The sequence below is a fragment of the Tenrec ecaudatus genome, chromosome 12 (genome assembly GCF_050624435.1).
Source record: "Tenrec ecaudatus isolate mTenEca1 chromosome 12, mTenEca1.hap1, whole genome shotgun sequence".
NCBI lineage: Eukaryota > Metazoa > Chordata > Mammalia > Afrosoricida > Tenrecidae > Tenrec > Tenrec ecaudatus.
The window spans coordinates 8,650,106-8,664,745 of NC_134541.1; the positions used below are offsets into that span (position 1 = coordinate 8,650,106).

Consider the following 14,640-nt stretch of genomic DNA (forward strand, 5'->3'; position numbering starts at 1 on the left):
AGTGCACCAGTTTTGGGCAAAACCCAGCATGCCTCTCTTGCCCCATGAACCTTACTCACCTTACCTCTCTCTCCGCAAGACTTCTTTTCTGAGAATGAAGCAGGACATGGTAGGACAGTGACTTGACAACAAAAAAGAGGTTGAAAAAAAGAGAGAGGGAGGTGTTTTAAGCCATCTAAACAGGTGAGTTTGAAAATGTTTCCAAGAATGGAATGGCAGATTTGACAATTGTAGGGAGTGTCATGGAGAGTACCTTGAAGGTGATAGAGTTGTTTTGTTAAAAAAAATTAAGAAGTTGCTTTGGGGTGGAGGTGGGATCCCTTTGAGGGGCATCCCCCCTCATGTCTTTGGGGGGGTCATCTAAGAGGTGTCCCTCTGTATTGTAACTGCAATTTTATTTCCTTGTCATATTCTTCCAGACGTCATGTCCTTGACGGCAGGACCCGTGTCTCATGTCAACATCTTGGGCCTTTCCCAGGGCACAGTAGCCTCCGTTTGGAATTCAGAGCACTGGAATGAATGAGTGAGTGTGCTGGGCTTCCACCAAACAAAACATTGAACCAAGCTCACGACTCCCAAGGAAAAGGCTACCCATTTCTGCCGAAGCACCGAGGCTAGAGAAAGCCCCGTCTAACCAGAATAAACAGATCCGCACGAGTGAAGAATGGTCTTTTATTTTAAAATAGTTTATGATGGTATGCCAAACAAAATAAAAGCTTAAAAAAGAAAGAAAAGAACATGGGAGAGAGAAACTGTAACCGTAGCAACCGTACTCACGTGGGGCCTTTGAAAAGTTACCTGGGCACAGAGTATATGATGGGGGCGGTGGATGGGAGCACTGACTTAACTCATTGGTAATGGACGGACGGAAACACGATGCCCGACAGATCACGGAAGACTACGGCCTCAACAAACAACAAGCTGTGGATAGCCACGTCGTCACCAGCACTGGAAGCACGCCGAAGGGACGGCACAAGGAACCAGGCAAGGGCAGGTTCAGAAGCAGGGTAGGAGATACAGGACGTCGACCACAGAAAATCAGAGGGCGGTGTTGAGCCCCTTCTGTCCGGCGGTAAAAGAGGGAACCTCCACCACCACCACCACCACCACCACCACCACCATCACCACCACCACCACCACCTCCACCTCCACCACCACCACCACAAATGGCTGCCAGAGAGCACGTCTCAACTCCATGGAGATTCAACAAAGCAGAGAAACTGAGAAAGAAGGGAACGGAACAGAACAAAACACACAGACACCGTATTGCAGTTGCCCGGAGACCACGCGGCGACTGAGACACAAAGCGGCTCTGCTCCATCCATCCCTTCCCTCGCTGTGCTTCTGGGTGGCCTCCGGGGTGGGTCCGAGGCCCACACGTCCCCGGCGTGTGCACACCTCCGGCCAGTTACTGCTGTCAGTGTTCAGAGCCGTAGGTGGGAAAAGTCTCTGTCCGATGAAGCTTCAGCGGGCTGGTGACAGCTTTCCCCCAAAGAACAAACAAACAAACAAACAAACAAACAAACAAAGCAGCAGTTACAGAAAGTCCACCGGTCAATGACCCCACCCCACCCCTATGCCGTCAAGACGAGGGGAGCCCTGGCGGTGTCCTGGGTGACACCCGGGGCTCTTGTCTGCATGGGGCACTTGCTAGTGAAGGTGCCAGCTGCTCCCCGGGGAGAGTTGGGGCTCTTTCCTCCAGGAAAGGGTTACCACCTCGGGAACCCACAGGGGCAGTTCTACTCTGTCCTACAGGGTCGCTAGGAGTGGGGATGGACATGATGGCAGCGAGTTCGGTCTTGGGGACCCATCCAGTAGATTTGGGTTCATGGTGACCCAATAGGACAGAGTGCAGCTGCTCCCCAGACTCGGAGGCTGGACAGCTTCATGGGGACACACAGCTGCACCTACCCCCCTTTGAGTAGCTGCGGACTTTGTCGTTAGCAGCTCACTATAGCACCAAGGGTCCCTCAATGACACTAGCTGGTAACTAATTTCTCCATAATGGAAATCAGTAGTAACATACGCATGGTGACATGGACCAGTTCCCCCCAGCCCCCACAGCCACCCACAGGGATATGCAAATCAGGGTCATTTGAGACACTGCCTGCTTCAAGCATAATTTGCATATGGCCTTTGCCTGGAGCTGCAGTCAAGCCATTAGCAGTCATTTTCCTCCTTAATTTCCTTATCTGAGGTCAACCAGGTTAAGGAGGGGAGATGAGACAAAAACACGGAACCATGGGAGCTCTCGGCTTGGGGGCGCTTTGGTGACCTGAGCAGAACTGAGATTAGCCTTTGTGTGCACAATTGCACCTGTCTGTGAAGAAGGATTTTCACTTGCTGGTGCCGGTCAGGAAGTCCATTCGGACTCATCAGGAGCCTGGGTGAGGGTAGAGAAATATCCTGTAAGGTTCTCTCGGCTATAATCTCTATGGATCTGTTCACCAGGTTTCCTTCCGGTGGGGCCACTGGGCGGATTTGAACCACCATCCTTTCAGTTGTCCGTGTTGCACGGCTGGAGTTGATTGCCCTCAGGTCAATTCTGACTCATAGCAACCACGTCAGGAAGTCAGAGTCCACTGTCCCATAGGGCATCCAAGGCTCTGGTCTGTACAGAAGTGGACGAATCCATCTTTCTCTTGTGGAGTGGTTGGCGGCCACGTTTCGGTTTGCGGCTGAAGGTTTACCCACTTTCTCCCCGGGGCTCTCTAATCTAGCGCTCAAAAGCTTGGGGACTCACTGCCACCAAGGCAGTTCCGACTCATAGAGGTGGCGGCGTATGTTATACATTGGGCTGCGAACAACAGGACCAACAGTTTGAAAGCAAGCAGCAACCCCCCCGCCCCCCCCGGGAGCTAGACTAGCCTTCTGCTCCTATAAACAGTTACAGTCTCAGAAACCCACAGAAGCAGTTCTACCCTGTCCTATGGGGTGACTATGAGCCGACCACCAAACTTTCTATTGCTGAGCTAGGACCCAACCCAAGCAGAGTCAAAGGCGTGGGGAGCTCGTGAAGGCCACATGCAAAGCCCTCTCGGTGAACATTGGAAAAGGCTGCCCAGTGAGAACGAGTCTAGTTCTTAGGGTGTCACAACAAGAGGGATGGACAAACTTCTACAAAGGGCCGTATTCTAAAATGCTTAAACACATCCAGCTCGACTGCCTCTACTGTTGGGCAATGAAACATGAATGGACGTGGCTGTTCTCAGAAAACTTGATTTACTGGTTGCCCAGGGGCCTAGATTGGACCCACATGCTGCTGAGTTTGCTGAGCTTCTTAAGCAGGACCTGGTGGCTGGACTTGGGCAAAACCAGGTGCTTTACTGCCACCTGCTGGATACGGGCTGAGCCTAGCAGAACCCGCACTGCTCTGTCCAGCAGTCCAGGAAGGGCATGTGGGAAACCACAGGATCCAACACAGCCAGGGAGGGCTGTGTGTGTGTGATCAGGGTGGGCTGTGCGCCCCTCTGATGCGGAAGCGATGCCCCTAGGTGTGTGTGTCCACGCGGTCATTATTAGGAAAGACTTGGATATGAGAAGACCCTGGGTCACTAGAGTGTTCCTTTGTCCACTGCACACACACACACACACACACACACACAATGATGATAATAAACAAAGATAGTAAATGCCTAAATAAAAATCTTCGCTGCGCCTCCAGCGGTGGCCATCTGAGTGGGCAAGACTAGGGACTGGGAACGTTCCCTTGGGGTCAAGGCCACATGAAAATGCCTGCAGCTGCTACCGCTCCCAGCGGCTCTTTCCAGCTTATGTTAAAGGGCGTGTTGAACTTGAAACCAGGTAATGGATTATAAAATGTCCCTCCCCTTCCCCCATTCAGAAGTGCACACAGGTAGAACAGACCCATTGGCTGGATGTGGGCTCAGGTCTGTTTAGAACTTAGAGTCTATCATATAGTTCCCAATACATACAGGTAGGTTTTCTAGAACCCAGGCTGTATCTACACTGAGACCTGAAGACATAGATAGAGCCTGCCTATCACTACCAACCTTTCTGATCGGGGTCACAGAAGACAGAGCGAGTCCGACAGAACTGGAGAAAAATATGAACCAGAACTCAACTTGTTAAGAAGTCCAGGTTAAGTGGACCAGCTGTGACCAGAGGACTCCCCTAGACTACCGCCCCAGGAGATTCTTCACACCTTGAACCAAAATTGTCTCTTGAGGTCGTCACCTTGTAGATCCTAACAGACCGGCTCAGAAAATAAAGGGGCACCTTTAAAATCATCTTGTGTAGAAAACCAACGGTTAGCATGGCGTCTAAAGAAAAGATGGTAGGGGGTGGGGGCATGGGAACTAGCGTGTGAGAAATGGACCGACCACGATGGCATGATGACACAAGGCAAAAAATGTAGCCCATGCCACGGAAGCATCGGTGTGGAAACTGTTAAGTGGTGGCCTCACTTGCCATGAGCACGTTCACCTGAGATGCGACAAGATGTTATTTTAAAAGCTTAATTGTCTTCAGGTGTGACTGAAAGGTCAGCGGTTCAAACCCATCAGTCCTTTCAGGGGAGAGAGTAATCCCAAAGTGACGATTCCAAAAGCGGCCAGCAGGTGGCGAGACAGGACTAAATTTGGTGGAGGTGATGAAAATTTTTTTTTCTATTCCGTGGGGAAGGTGGAGGGATGGGGGCGGGGAGGGGCTGGTAAGGGGCTTAGTGTAGAAAAATAGGTAACCTGCGTCCCCCTACCTCCCGCATTCATTTTACAAGTAAGAAATTTTGGGTTAGTCTATGGACAGTTTTGAAACTTTGATAGTTACTACTGTGTGTGTGTGTGTATACATATATATATCCATTTGTGGCCATGGTTAAAACACCAAAACATTGTCATCGTCTCAATGACATCATGGGCAGGGAAACTAGAGTGTGAGAAATGGTACAACCAGAATGGACTGGATAGGAATAATAATACGGGGTGAAAAATATAGTCAAGGTCACGGAGTAACACACCAGATTCAAAGCGACTACACCTGGGGGGAGAGGGAATGAGTCAGTGTCGGCGCTGGATCAAGAGCAACCCCCTGCGCTGCTGATTGGAACTGCCCCTGGGGTCTTCTTACAGAAGCAGTTTGCCAGAACTTGCTCCGGCGGAGCTGTGGGGTGGGTTGGCAAGTGTTTACGTCACACAGGGTCCCCTGTAACCGTTTAGAAGGCATGGGACACTGCTGCTTTTCTCTTAAAGATGATACCGACGTCAGAGAGATTGGACGGGATTGCATAATAGAGCACATAGTAGGGAGATGATAAAAAGTGTGATTTCACTCAGATATTGCAAAAAAAAATTGTTCAATCTGGTATGGACATTAAAAAGCATTTGAGATGACCAATCTAACCGAGCAATCTCTCTACCTCCATCACAGGAAATGATGCCTGGAAGGCTAAGCCCCTGTGAGCCCATTTTATTTGTCTTTACCTTCCACCTGAGCTTAAGCATGGGCAGTTGCTGGTCTCTCCTGAAGTTGGCCCCCAGCTTTGCTCTGGCCGGTGACACGTAGCGTCTCTGTCATCTCTTCCCACAGATGCGGTCGATTTGAATCCTGTGTATTCCGTCTGGTGAGGTCCAGGGGTCGTCGCCCTTTATGTTGTGGGGAACAAGGTATGTGCACTGAAGAACTCACTGGTCTTGCAAAATGCTATCATGTGACCTCCAGTTTTGTTTCTCTCTTCAGGGCCACGCTCTCCAACCACTGACCCCCCTCCTCTTTGTTTCCAACGTTCACATTCTCGTTAACAGTAATTGCCGTAGCGCTTGATGGCTTGTTTGGTCAACTTCAGATGGATGGTATCAGTAGAATTCTTCATAGGTGGCTTCAGTGGCTGGGCTGGTGCACAAATCTGAATAGTCCTAATGGGTCTTCCAGGTAGGGGTGTACATATGACACCATCACTCTGTGAGCTCAGCACACCCTATGCCTTGAGACGATTGAGGGAGGTTTCATACAGGGTGTGGCTCGTTCTTAGTGGAGACTGACACTGTAGAAGCTGCCTCATTTCTGCAGCTGGATCACGATCCTGGTTCATCGACCTCCTGCCATATCCCCTGCCGGCCATCGGCAGAGGGCTCACCTCAGATTCATTCGGCTTGACATCCACCAGCCCCTGGCCTTCCTGCTCCATCTCCCTGCTTCCCGTTCATCAGCCCCCACGGCTACAGGAATCTGGAGGCGCCTCCAGTTTACATCTGATGCATGGATTTGAAGCAGATTGGGCTTACCCACGTCTACAATGGTGCGAGACCGTTCTGGACACGAATCTCTTTCTATAGACACACCCAAACAAGGGACACTGGTTTTTGCTTCTCTAGAGAGGCCAGCCTAACCCAGGGGGACTCACAACAACATACCGTTTATACTTGTGTATAAACTGAGTTTTTCAGCACATTTTTAATGCAGTTTTTCTGATAAAATTAGGTGCCTCGGCTGATAATCGGGTCAGCTTATACTCGAATATATACGGTACCTTATGAACTAAAATCTCTGGAGTGGAGGGCCTGAGAGGATGCATCTGACACCCATTAGCCCAGGTTGATGCAGCACTGGCCCACATGCAAACGTTTGAGCACCGGGGTGCTGAGAGAGTCACTGCCCCAAGGGGTGTGTGTGTGTGTGTGTGTGTGTGTGTGTGTGTGTGTGTGTGTTTAGCGGGGGGGGTTGATGGGCTCCTGTCTTACCTTGCAGGCGGTAGAGCTGGCCCGTGCTGTGCTGCCTGGTAATATGTTGCCAGTAGGCGCTTCGGGGCAGGGGCACCATGGTGGTGAGCGAGGCGGCCCGCTCACTCATCTTCATCTGGAGCTGCAGACAGAGAGGAGACAGTCAATGCCAGCGATGGTCAGGCAGAAAGAAACCAGGGGGAATATCCACACCACTAGCCCCACAGGCCAGCCAACATGATGGCAACTATGGGGCGGGGGTTGGGGTGGATGGACGGCTATTGTTTCTACTTGCTGGACAGCACTCGCTCTTCAATCTGCTGGCAGGGGCTCATGGGATTTTCTTTGGACAATCTCCTACCGATCTCTGCAGCCCGGGTGTGGCTGACCTCACCATCGGAGACCTGAGAGGACAGGGGAGGCCCAGGCTGAGGCTGTCATTTTACCTTCCTCAAGGACAGTCCAGGGCTGGGAAAGAGACGCAAGCCAGGCCAATCAGCCACAATAGCGGGACATTCATCTGCACTCTGGGGAAGAGGGTGCTAGGTAGAAGTGGGGTCAGGATGTCTGTCTGCTTTGCTCATTTTTGTTCTATCCTGAGACCTGGAGTGCTTCTTGGCATGTAGCAGGTATATGAAAAATACCAGTGGGGTGGAATGAAGGGGCCCTCTTGTGGGGCCATGGAGAGGGTAGGGCTGGAACCCTCTTGAAACAAGGAAGAAAGAAGGACCAGCGAATGAAGATGCTGTAGACAGAAACAGCCCAGAAGAAGACAAAGGCTTGACCTCCTCCCCTGAGACTAGGAATCCAGCCAGAGAGGCCACAGGGGAGCCCCAGAATTTTCAGTGCTGTAGACCATTTCCTGCTTTCCTCCATAAGCTCATCTGAGTTTGGGTTTTCTATCATTAGCATTTTAAAAAAGAAAACACCACCAACAGACAGACATAGACAAAAAACAAAGATATTACTCATCCTAGGCCTTGCCCAGACTGGCCTTTGTTCCAGCTTCCGAGGGGGGTGGGGTGGGGGTAAAGAGGACAAAGAAATAGCCAGCTGTCTACCTAAAGGGGCTGCTCCAGGCCCCCGGATCCACCAGACCCCAGGGGGAAACAGAGCACACGAGGGACATTTCTGGGTGAGGACGTTCTCCCAGGAGGGGCAGCATGAGAGGACAGGGAAGTTGTGTCACTCATTCAGTTAGGTGAGAGAGCAGGTTAAGGAGTTAGATGACTCACTCAGGAGGGAGAGGGCAGGTTGAGGGGCTCTCCAGCCCCCTCTCACCTGAACCCTGATCTGAGTCTCACCTACTGTGTGGGCTCACGCACCACAACACACACACATTACCGTCTAACTGGTTCCAACTTGGGGTCACGCACCAGGACAGCCTGGAATGGCCCCGAGGATCCCGCAGGCTGTGACCTACTGCCGTCTATACGGAAACAGGCGGTCACCTCTTTCTCCTACAGGACCCCCCGTGGGTTTCAATTGCCAACCTTTGGGTTCACAGCTGAGCACTTAACCACAGTGCCACCAGGACCCCTGCCAGGACATAAGGTGTCACTGCATCATTGTCTCCACTTTCAGAGATCCCTTGCATGTCAATGCACTCCAATCTTAGAAAACAGTGCTTGTGAACACATGACGATTTGTACATGGAGAGTGACTAAGAGTCACCGATCCGGAAGGATGGAGGCAATGACAATTTCTTCAAACCAAACCAAACTCACTGCCCTTCAGTCAGCCCCCACTCACAGTGGCCCCACAGGACAGATCAGAGCTGCCTCTCTGGGTTCCCCAGACTGTACATCTTACAGGAGGAGAAAGCCTCATCTTTCTCCCTCGGAGCAGCTGGCGTTTGCGAACTGCCAACCTTATGATTCGTAGCCCAGCGTGTAACCCACTAGGCCACCAGGACTTCTTGTGCACAGAGTGTAACTCCGTGTTTGCCCCTCACGTGACAAGCTGGGCATTAAAGCCTTACCCCTAGGGGCTGGGTCAACGTTCAGGGAGCTGGCTGACACCTGTAAAGTCATTAATTCTTGCTTACACAAGACACAAGTTCAGAAAACTGCAGGGCAGGGCTCTTCTGATGAAGCAGAACGCCCATTCACAGAGCAAAACACACACGAACTTCACAGCTCTACACCCTGGTAGAGACAGCCACTCTCATCTGAACACTCCCACCCAGATGTGACACTCACAGGTGGGCTCTGCCCTGGAGATCCAAACTCCTCAAAGACAATGAAGCTCCGCCTGAAGTCCAGATGACCACCATTGACTCAAAGGGTCGCTGCAGGGCTCCGTGTTGCTTGTGTCGATTAAACCCCTGACCCGAAACCACGTGCGCTGCAAAGGCAAGACTTTGTCCTCTGCTTCTGTGGCGATTACAGCCCAGAAAATGCTCCGGGCCGCCCTGCTCTACCGCACTGGCACTGATGGTCCCTGGGGGTTGGGGACCAACTTGACAGCAGCCAAAGAAACCATCTCCATCGCCCAATCCCCCAAACATCCACAACCTCGCTGTGTCCTCAGGGGAAGCAGGAAAGCACTTCTTTCCTAAAAGTGCTCTCTTCTGTCGAAGGGGTAAGAAATAAGAACAAAGCTCGTCAAAAAGTCCTGGGGCTGTTTCTGTCCACAAGACACTCTCAAGGTTCAGAAACCCCAAGCAAAGCAAAGGGTGTTCTCTTTATCCTGTTCCACCTCAACTATTTGCCAGGCAAACATCTAAAGGAAACAAAGCCTTTCATTTGCGAGGTCCCGATCATTTGATTCTTTGTTCCTTCTTTTAATTTCCTGCCAGGAAAACAATCTGAGTGGCAGTCACTTCGAATAACTCACAACATTCCTGCAGACGTATTTCGGCGGCTCAGCATGATCGGACTGTATTTTTAGAAAGCTTATTCGGGGACAAGAACGAAGTGCCACCCGTGTTGGCACAAAGACTGGCATTTGAATTCCTTCGTCAACTCTTGGAAGGAACACCTCGCTTTCCGAAAGGGGTACTTTAATTGTCTCTGGAGGGGAGGGCTGTGAGAAACTTCAGTGTTGAAACAAAGCAAGAAAGTCTGAATTCCGCTCGGGTTCAAGGGCCGGCCGTCATTCACGGGAGCACCTAGCGGGGGACTAGCCGGCCTTGTTTCCCAGCCTGCCCGTTTCCACTGCGGCAGAGCGCTCAGCCCGGAGAGCAGACGTCTGGCCAGGAGGCACTAGGGGAACCTGTGCTCACGGACAGCCCTGCTGTTCTAATCGGTTGTTGCTCTTGTTGTTGTGAGGTGCCATCCAGTCAGCTCCGACCCACAGCGACCCTCCGCACAGCAGAATGAAACACAGCCAGTCCAGCGCCGCCCTCACAAGCGTTCTGATGTTTGAGCCCCTCTTTGCAGCCCCTGTGTCAGTCCATCTCCTTGAGGGCCGTCCCTCCACTTTGCCAAGCACGATCTCCTCTGGGGACCGTTCCCTCCTGGCAACATGTTCAAAGGATGCGAGCCGAAGTCTCACCATCCCTGTCTCTAAGGAGGACGCCTGCCGCACTTCTTAAATATCAATGAACTTCACATTTCAGACAGTGTTAGCATTGTAACCCGGGGTATCTGAAGAGCAATTTTGCATCCTTGATCGATTTCTTAAAGAAATTATTCACTTTATTATTTTTTTCAATACCTATGTAGCATCGCTCTTCTACATTCTAGACAGTAGAGTCCCTGCCACCGAGTCAATTCCAACTCTTAGTGACCCTACAAAATCATCCCTGTGGGTGTCTGAAACTGTAACTCTTTCTGAGAGTAGAAAGCCTCCTCTTTCTTCCCTAGAGCAGCTGGTGGTTTCGAACTGCTGACCTTGCAATTAGTACCCCAACGTGCAACCCACTAGGCCACAAGTGGCCAACATTGCCCTCTGTCATCAAGTCGATGCGGACTCACAGAGACCCTCTAGGAAAGGGTAGAACAGCCTGTGAGTTTCTGAGACTGTAACTCTTTACCACCCTTCTTTCTCCCACAGAGTGGCTGGTGGCCTTGCAGTTAGCACCCCAACACATCAGCCACTGCACCACCAGGACAAACACAGTCATCATGAAATGGTAAGCCATGGCCATTTTACAGCGGAGTAGATTAAACTGAAAAATAAGAGTAATACATGCTCAAAAGACATCACTTAGGAATGAGAAGCCATGTTCCTGGATCTCTCTAGGGGGAGTGCATCTGTGGGGTGGAGGCACTGTCTAAAGGGGTCCCTATCCCCATGTCTTCCCAACTCCAAGTTCACAGTGCAGTCAGGGTCATTGGCCATGATGGGAGGGTACGGAGTGTTTCCACTGAATCAATCAGCAGGTGATACAAATCCAAGTTGGATTTATTGGGGTGGCAATCACCCAGACTTCCTTCCGACTGTGCGGGAGGACGTGCTGATCAAGGTGCACACAGAACTGAGAAGCGTGTCACGCCAGCAGTCCTTCCATTGGGCATGTCACAGGCAGGCGAGGAAATATCCTTTCAGCATCCAACACCAATTCTCCCTCTCGGCAGAGAGCTCATTAGCACTGCTGAGACCCGACTGAAGTTCAGACATGTGTCTTTAACTGACTGGTAGGCATAAACAAAAAATATCAACCAACCCTCCTGTCCCAGGGTGGCAGTCACCTAATCTGGTGTCAATTTAAGGATGAAGAGTGTAGGGGTGGAGTCTAGGCTGTCAATTTGGAGAGAGCCAATGAGGCTTCTGTGTGGGCGTGGCCTTCTGAGAATTCTGGGAAATCTGGTACTTCCTTCTTGGAGGCAGAAGACACTATCTCTCTTGGCTCATTCCCTTGGAGACTCTCTCCTGACAAGGCTACTCCCTGGGAGACATTGCAGAAGACAAGCCACATGGACGCAACCAGACCTCGGAAGCCGGAGAAGCCACAGAGAGACCCCTGCCAGCACTGAGATGCTTACAATGCCACTGGACCCAAAGACTTTCTACCCACTGGCTTGTGATCATCCTGTATTTGGCTTCATTGCATGTGTTTCTTGAGTCTGGAGAGGACTTTATTGATTGTTATCAGACATATGGGTTAATATCAGACTTATGGCCTTGGACTGGATTGGGTTGGAATGTTTTCTTAATGTATGATTACCCTTTATATAAAACGCTGTTACACACATATGCGTGTGGATGAATTTGTTTCTCTAGTCTACCCAGAGTAACACACCCGGCGATACTCATTGGTCAGTGACAGCTGGCTGCTGATGGGAAGGTTGGGCAACACTCAGTGAAGCAATGGTTTACAATGAGGAGTACCTAATGGTGTATTGTATTTCTGAACTGTGATAGCTATCTCTATCGGTAAAATCGACAACACATGCACATATATGTAAACATACATACATTTTCCTTTAAAACCAGTTGATAAACCCCAGAGAATCCAACTGATAAATGCAAAAGTGCCAGCCCCAAATAGCATGTAGGTAGGCAGGTGTGGGGGGGGGGGGTCTTTCTGAGCTTTCTAGTGCCTCACAGTCCTCTCTAGGTTTCACATTCTCACTCAATCATGTCAACGTGCATTTGAGTTTGTGCATCCTGCTCTAACCCAGCTCTCTCACTGGTACAGCCAAGGCAGGAATTCTGATCGAGTCAGAAAGGAAGCCGAGGATCCCGAGTTTGCAGCAAGCAAGCCAGAGAGAAAGGGGAACGTGAGCTGATGTTGGAAAATCTTTCCTCAGTTCCGGTCTTCCTGTCCACCACTCCCACATTACCTGGTTTCCCTCCTTAACACATCCCAGAGGGTCCCAGTGTCTGCAGACTGCCAACCACACTTCTCAAGTTGTCCTCGTACCCTGTCACTCCCCCAGGCTCACGCCTCACCCCTGGCCTAAACCACACATACGTCCGGCCATGATGCACCCTTGTGAGCCCCTATCCTCCCACATCCATGCTATTGCAGAGACTTCTCCCTTCACTCCAATGTCAGCCCCACTGCTCACCTGCTTTCGCCTACCTTCCCTGCAGGAGTCGGCTCAGGAACCACCCCCAGGATCTCCTCCTCTCCTCCCTTAGTGGGACAGGGTACATCTACCGGGTGTTGCACAAACACATCCCTGACTCCGATCATGCCTTTGCTCTATAACAGCCACTACATTGCCTGCCTCCTGCTGGAGACTCGCAGTTCCTGGAGAACAGAGTCTATTACCTCTATCGCCCTAGCCCTTAGCCTGGGCATTCAAAGGTTTAATAAGAGTGATGGATGGTTGGTTGGATGGATGGAGGGAAAGATGGATGGATGGATGGTGGAACAAATGAAAGAATGAAGGCACTTGGTTTCTGCTAGGGCAATAGGGAGCAGTTTTCAGAAGTACATTCTAATCAATCCCGCAAATTAGAAGCCTGGTTAGCTCAAGGCTGACTTTGTGAGCAAACGTTCGATCCAGGTTAAATTAAAGCAGTTGCTGCTGGCAGTGGGGGTCGAGGTAATAAGCCTTTGCCACTGGGGTGAGAGCAGAAGCGGGGCCTGTGGATGGTGGTGCTCCTGCGCAGAGGCGCGGGCATTAGGGCAGCAGGCAGCGGGAGGGCTGCGCTGCACACACTTATTCATTTGATAAAGGGCCTCCTTCCGATCAGGGACACACAGATGGATCCTGGTGGAAGGAGGGCAAGACATGGATGGTGGAGGATGGGAAGGAGGCATGTGGAACAGAGCTTCTTGCAGCATCCGGGTCAATGGATTGGTCGAGGTTGTAGGACGCTCTGATACCATCATCCTGAGATGGTCTTCAAATCTTATATTGAACTGTGTCCCTTTTTGCCAAATACCAGATTGGCCTACACAAGAAAGGAAATCATCTATGGTTTTGAAGAAAGAATCGTCTATGAGCCCAACCGGCCACCAAATACTTTAAGACAAAGATGACAACATAAGGGGAACTAGATTGAGGGAACCAGGATCACTAGAATGGAAACAATGTGAGTGTCCGTGGATTGGGGGAAATGGTATCCTTGTCACTGGACAGCTTGTGTAGAAACTTTCAAAGGAGATCCTCAGCTGCTGCATGTGTGTGGTCTGAATCCTGGACTGCTGCTTCCGTGAGCATTGCCTGTGGATCCAGGCAAAATGAACTCCTTGACACCTTTCCGCTTTTCTCTGTTTATCGCGGGCGATCTGCTGGGCGGGCGGTGAGGATCCCCGTCTTCCTTCACACTGAGCGGCACTCTTTGATCCTTATCAGCACATGCTTCCGGTGCTCCCCGCTTTCAGCAGCAAGCACGTGTCACCTGCACATCGCCAGGTCGACAATCAGCCGCCCTCCATTGCTGATGTCTGTCAACGCGAACTTGAACTCAATAAAGCTTCCACCCAAATGCAATCAGCGTAAAAACAAAGCTGTTTTCCAGTCAAGTGGCTTCGAGGGAGGTAACCTTTTAACTGCGACCATGTGTCCACTGGCTGTAGCTGGATCCTCCATCATTATCTTTGTCATTGTCACCATCATCATCCACATTGACAACAACAATAGTTCAATCCCTTTAAGACTCACAGCGGGGAGGGGGGGCGCGGGGGAAGTGCTAAACCACAAGCTCACTGCCCCATCAGGCTGGGGACCACACTCCAGCCTCATGAGAGAGTGCCAAGCCCCACTCGTCACCACCAGGCAGATCTCCTCAGTGAGGGGAGAAAGCGCACATCCTCTTCACCTGCCAACAACACGGTTCCTGGTTTCCCCCTTGGGATCTGGATTGACTTGTTGCTGGTGTGCTTCTCCTCTGGGCCAGAAATGAGCGGTGCAGAGAAGCCTGGGGTCTTAGCTGCACAGTAACACCAACTATATGGCCCTTCCCTGGCAGCCAGCTGTTTTTAAGGCCAAGCATTAGGTGTTATGGAATTGAACAGCCCGGCAGGATGGGCTAGTTTGCTGCTTCCATCCATCATGAGTTCTAGATGCCATGCTTGGGTGCAGATATGTCCAGAAACCAGAACAAATCATGGCCACAG

At 51.0% G+C, this 14,640-nt stretch overlaps 1 protein-coding gene across 1 annotated transcript in view; it reads right to left on the reverse strand.

Moving 5' to 3' along the window:
* Positions 1 to 1,152: 1,152 nt before the first annotated feature.
* Positions 1,153 to 14,640, reverse strand: part of DOK5 (docking protein 5) — a 157,380-nt gene continuing 143,892 nt past the window's right edge. The window contains exons 7-8 of the mRNA XM_075528485.1: positions 6,699 to 6,819; positions 1,153 to 1,482 (exon numbers count right to left, since the gene is read on the reverse strand). Coding sequence (XP_075384600.1) covers positions 1,418 to 1,482; positions 6,699 to 6,819 — 186 coding nt within the window. The 3' untranslated portion in view covers positions 1,153 to 1,417. The remainder of the gene's footprint in view (positions 1,483 to 6,698; positions 6,820 to 14,640) is intronic.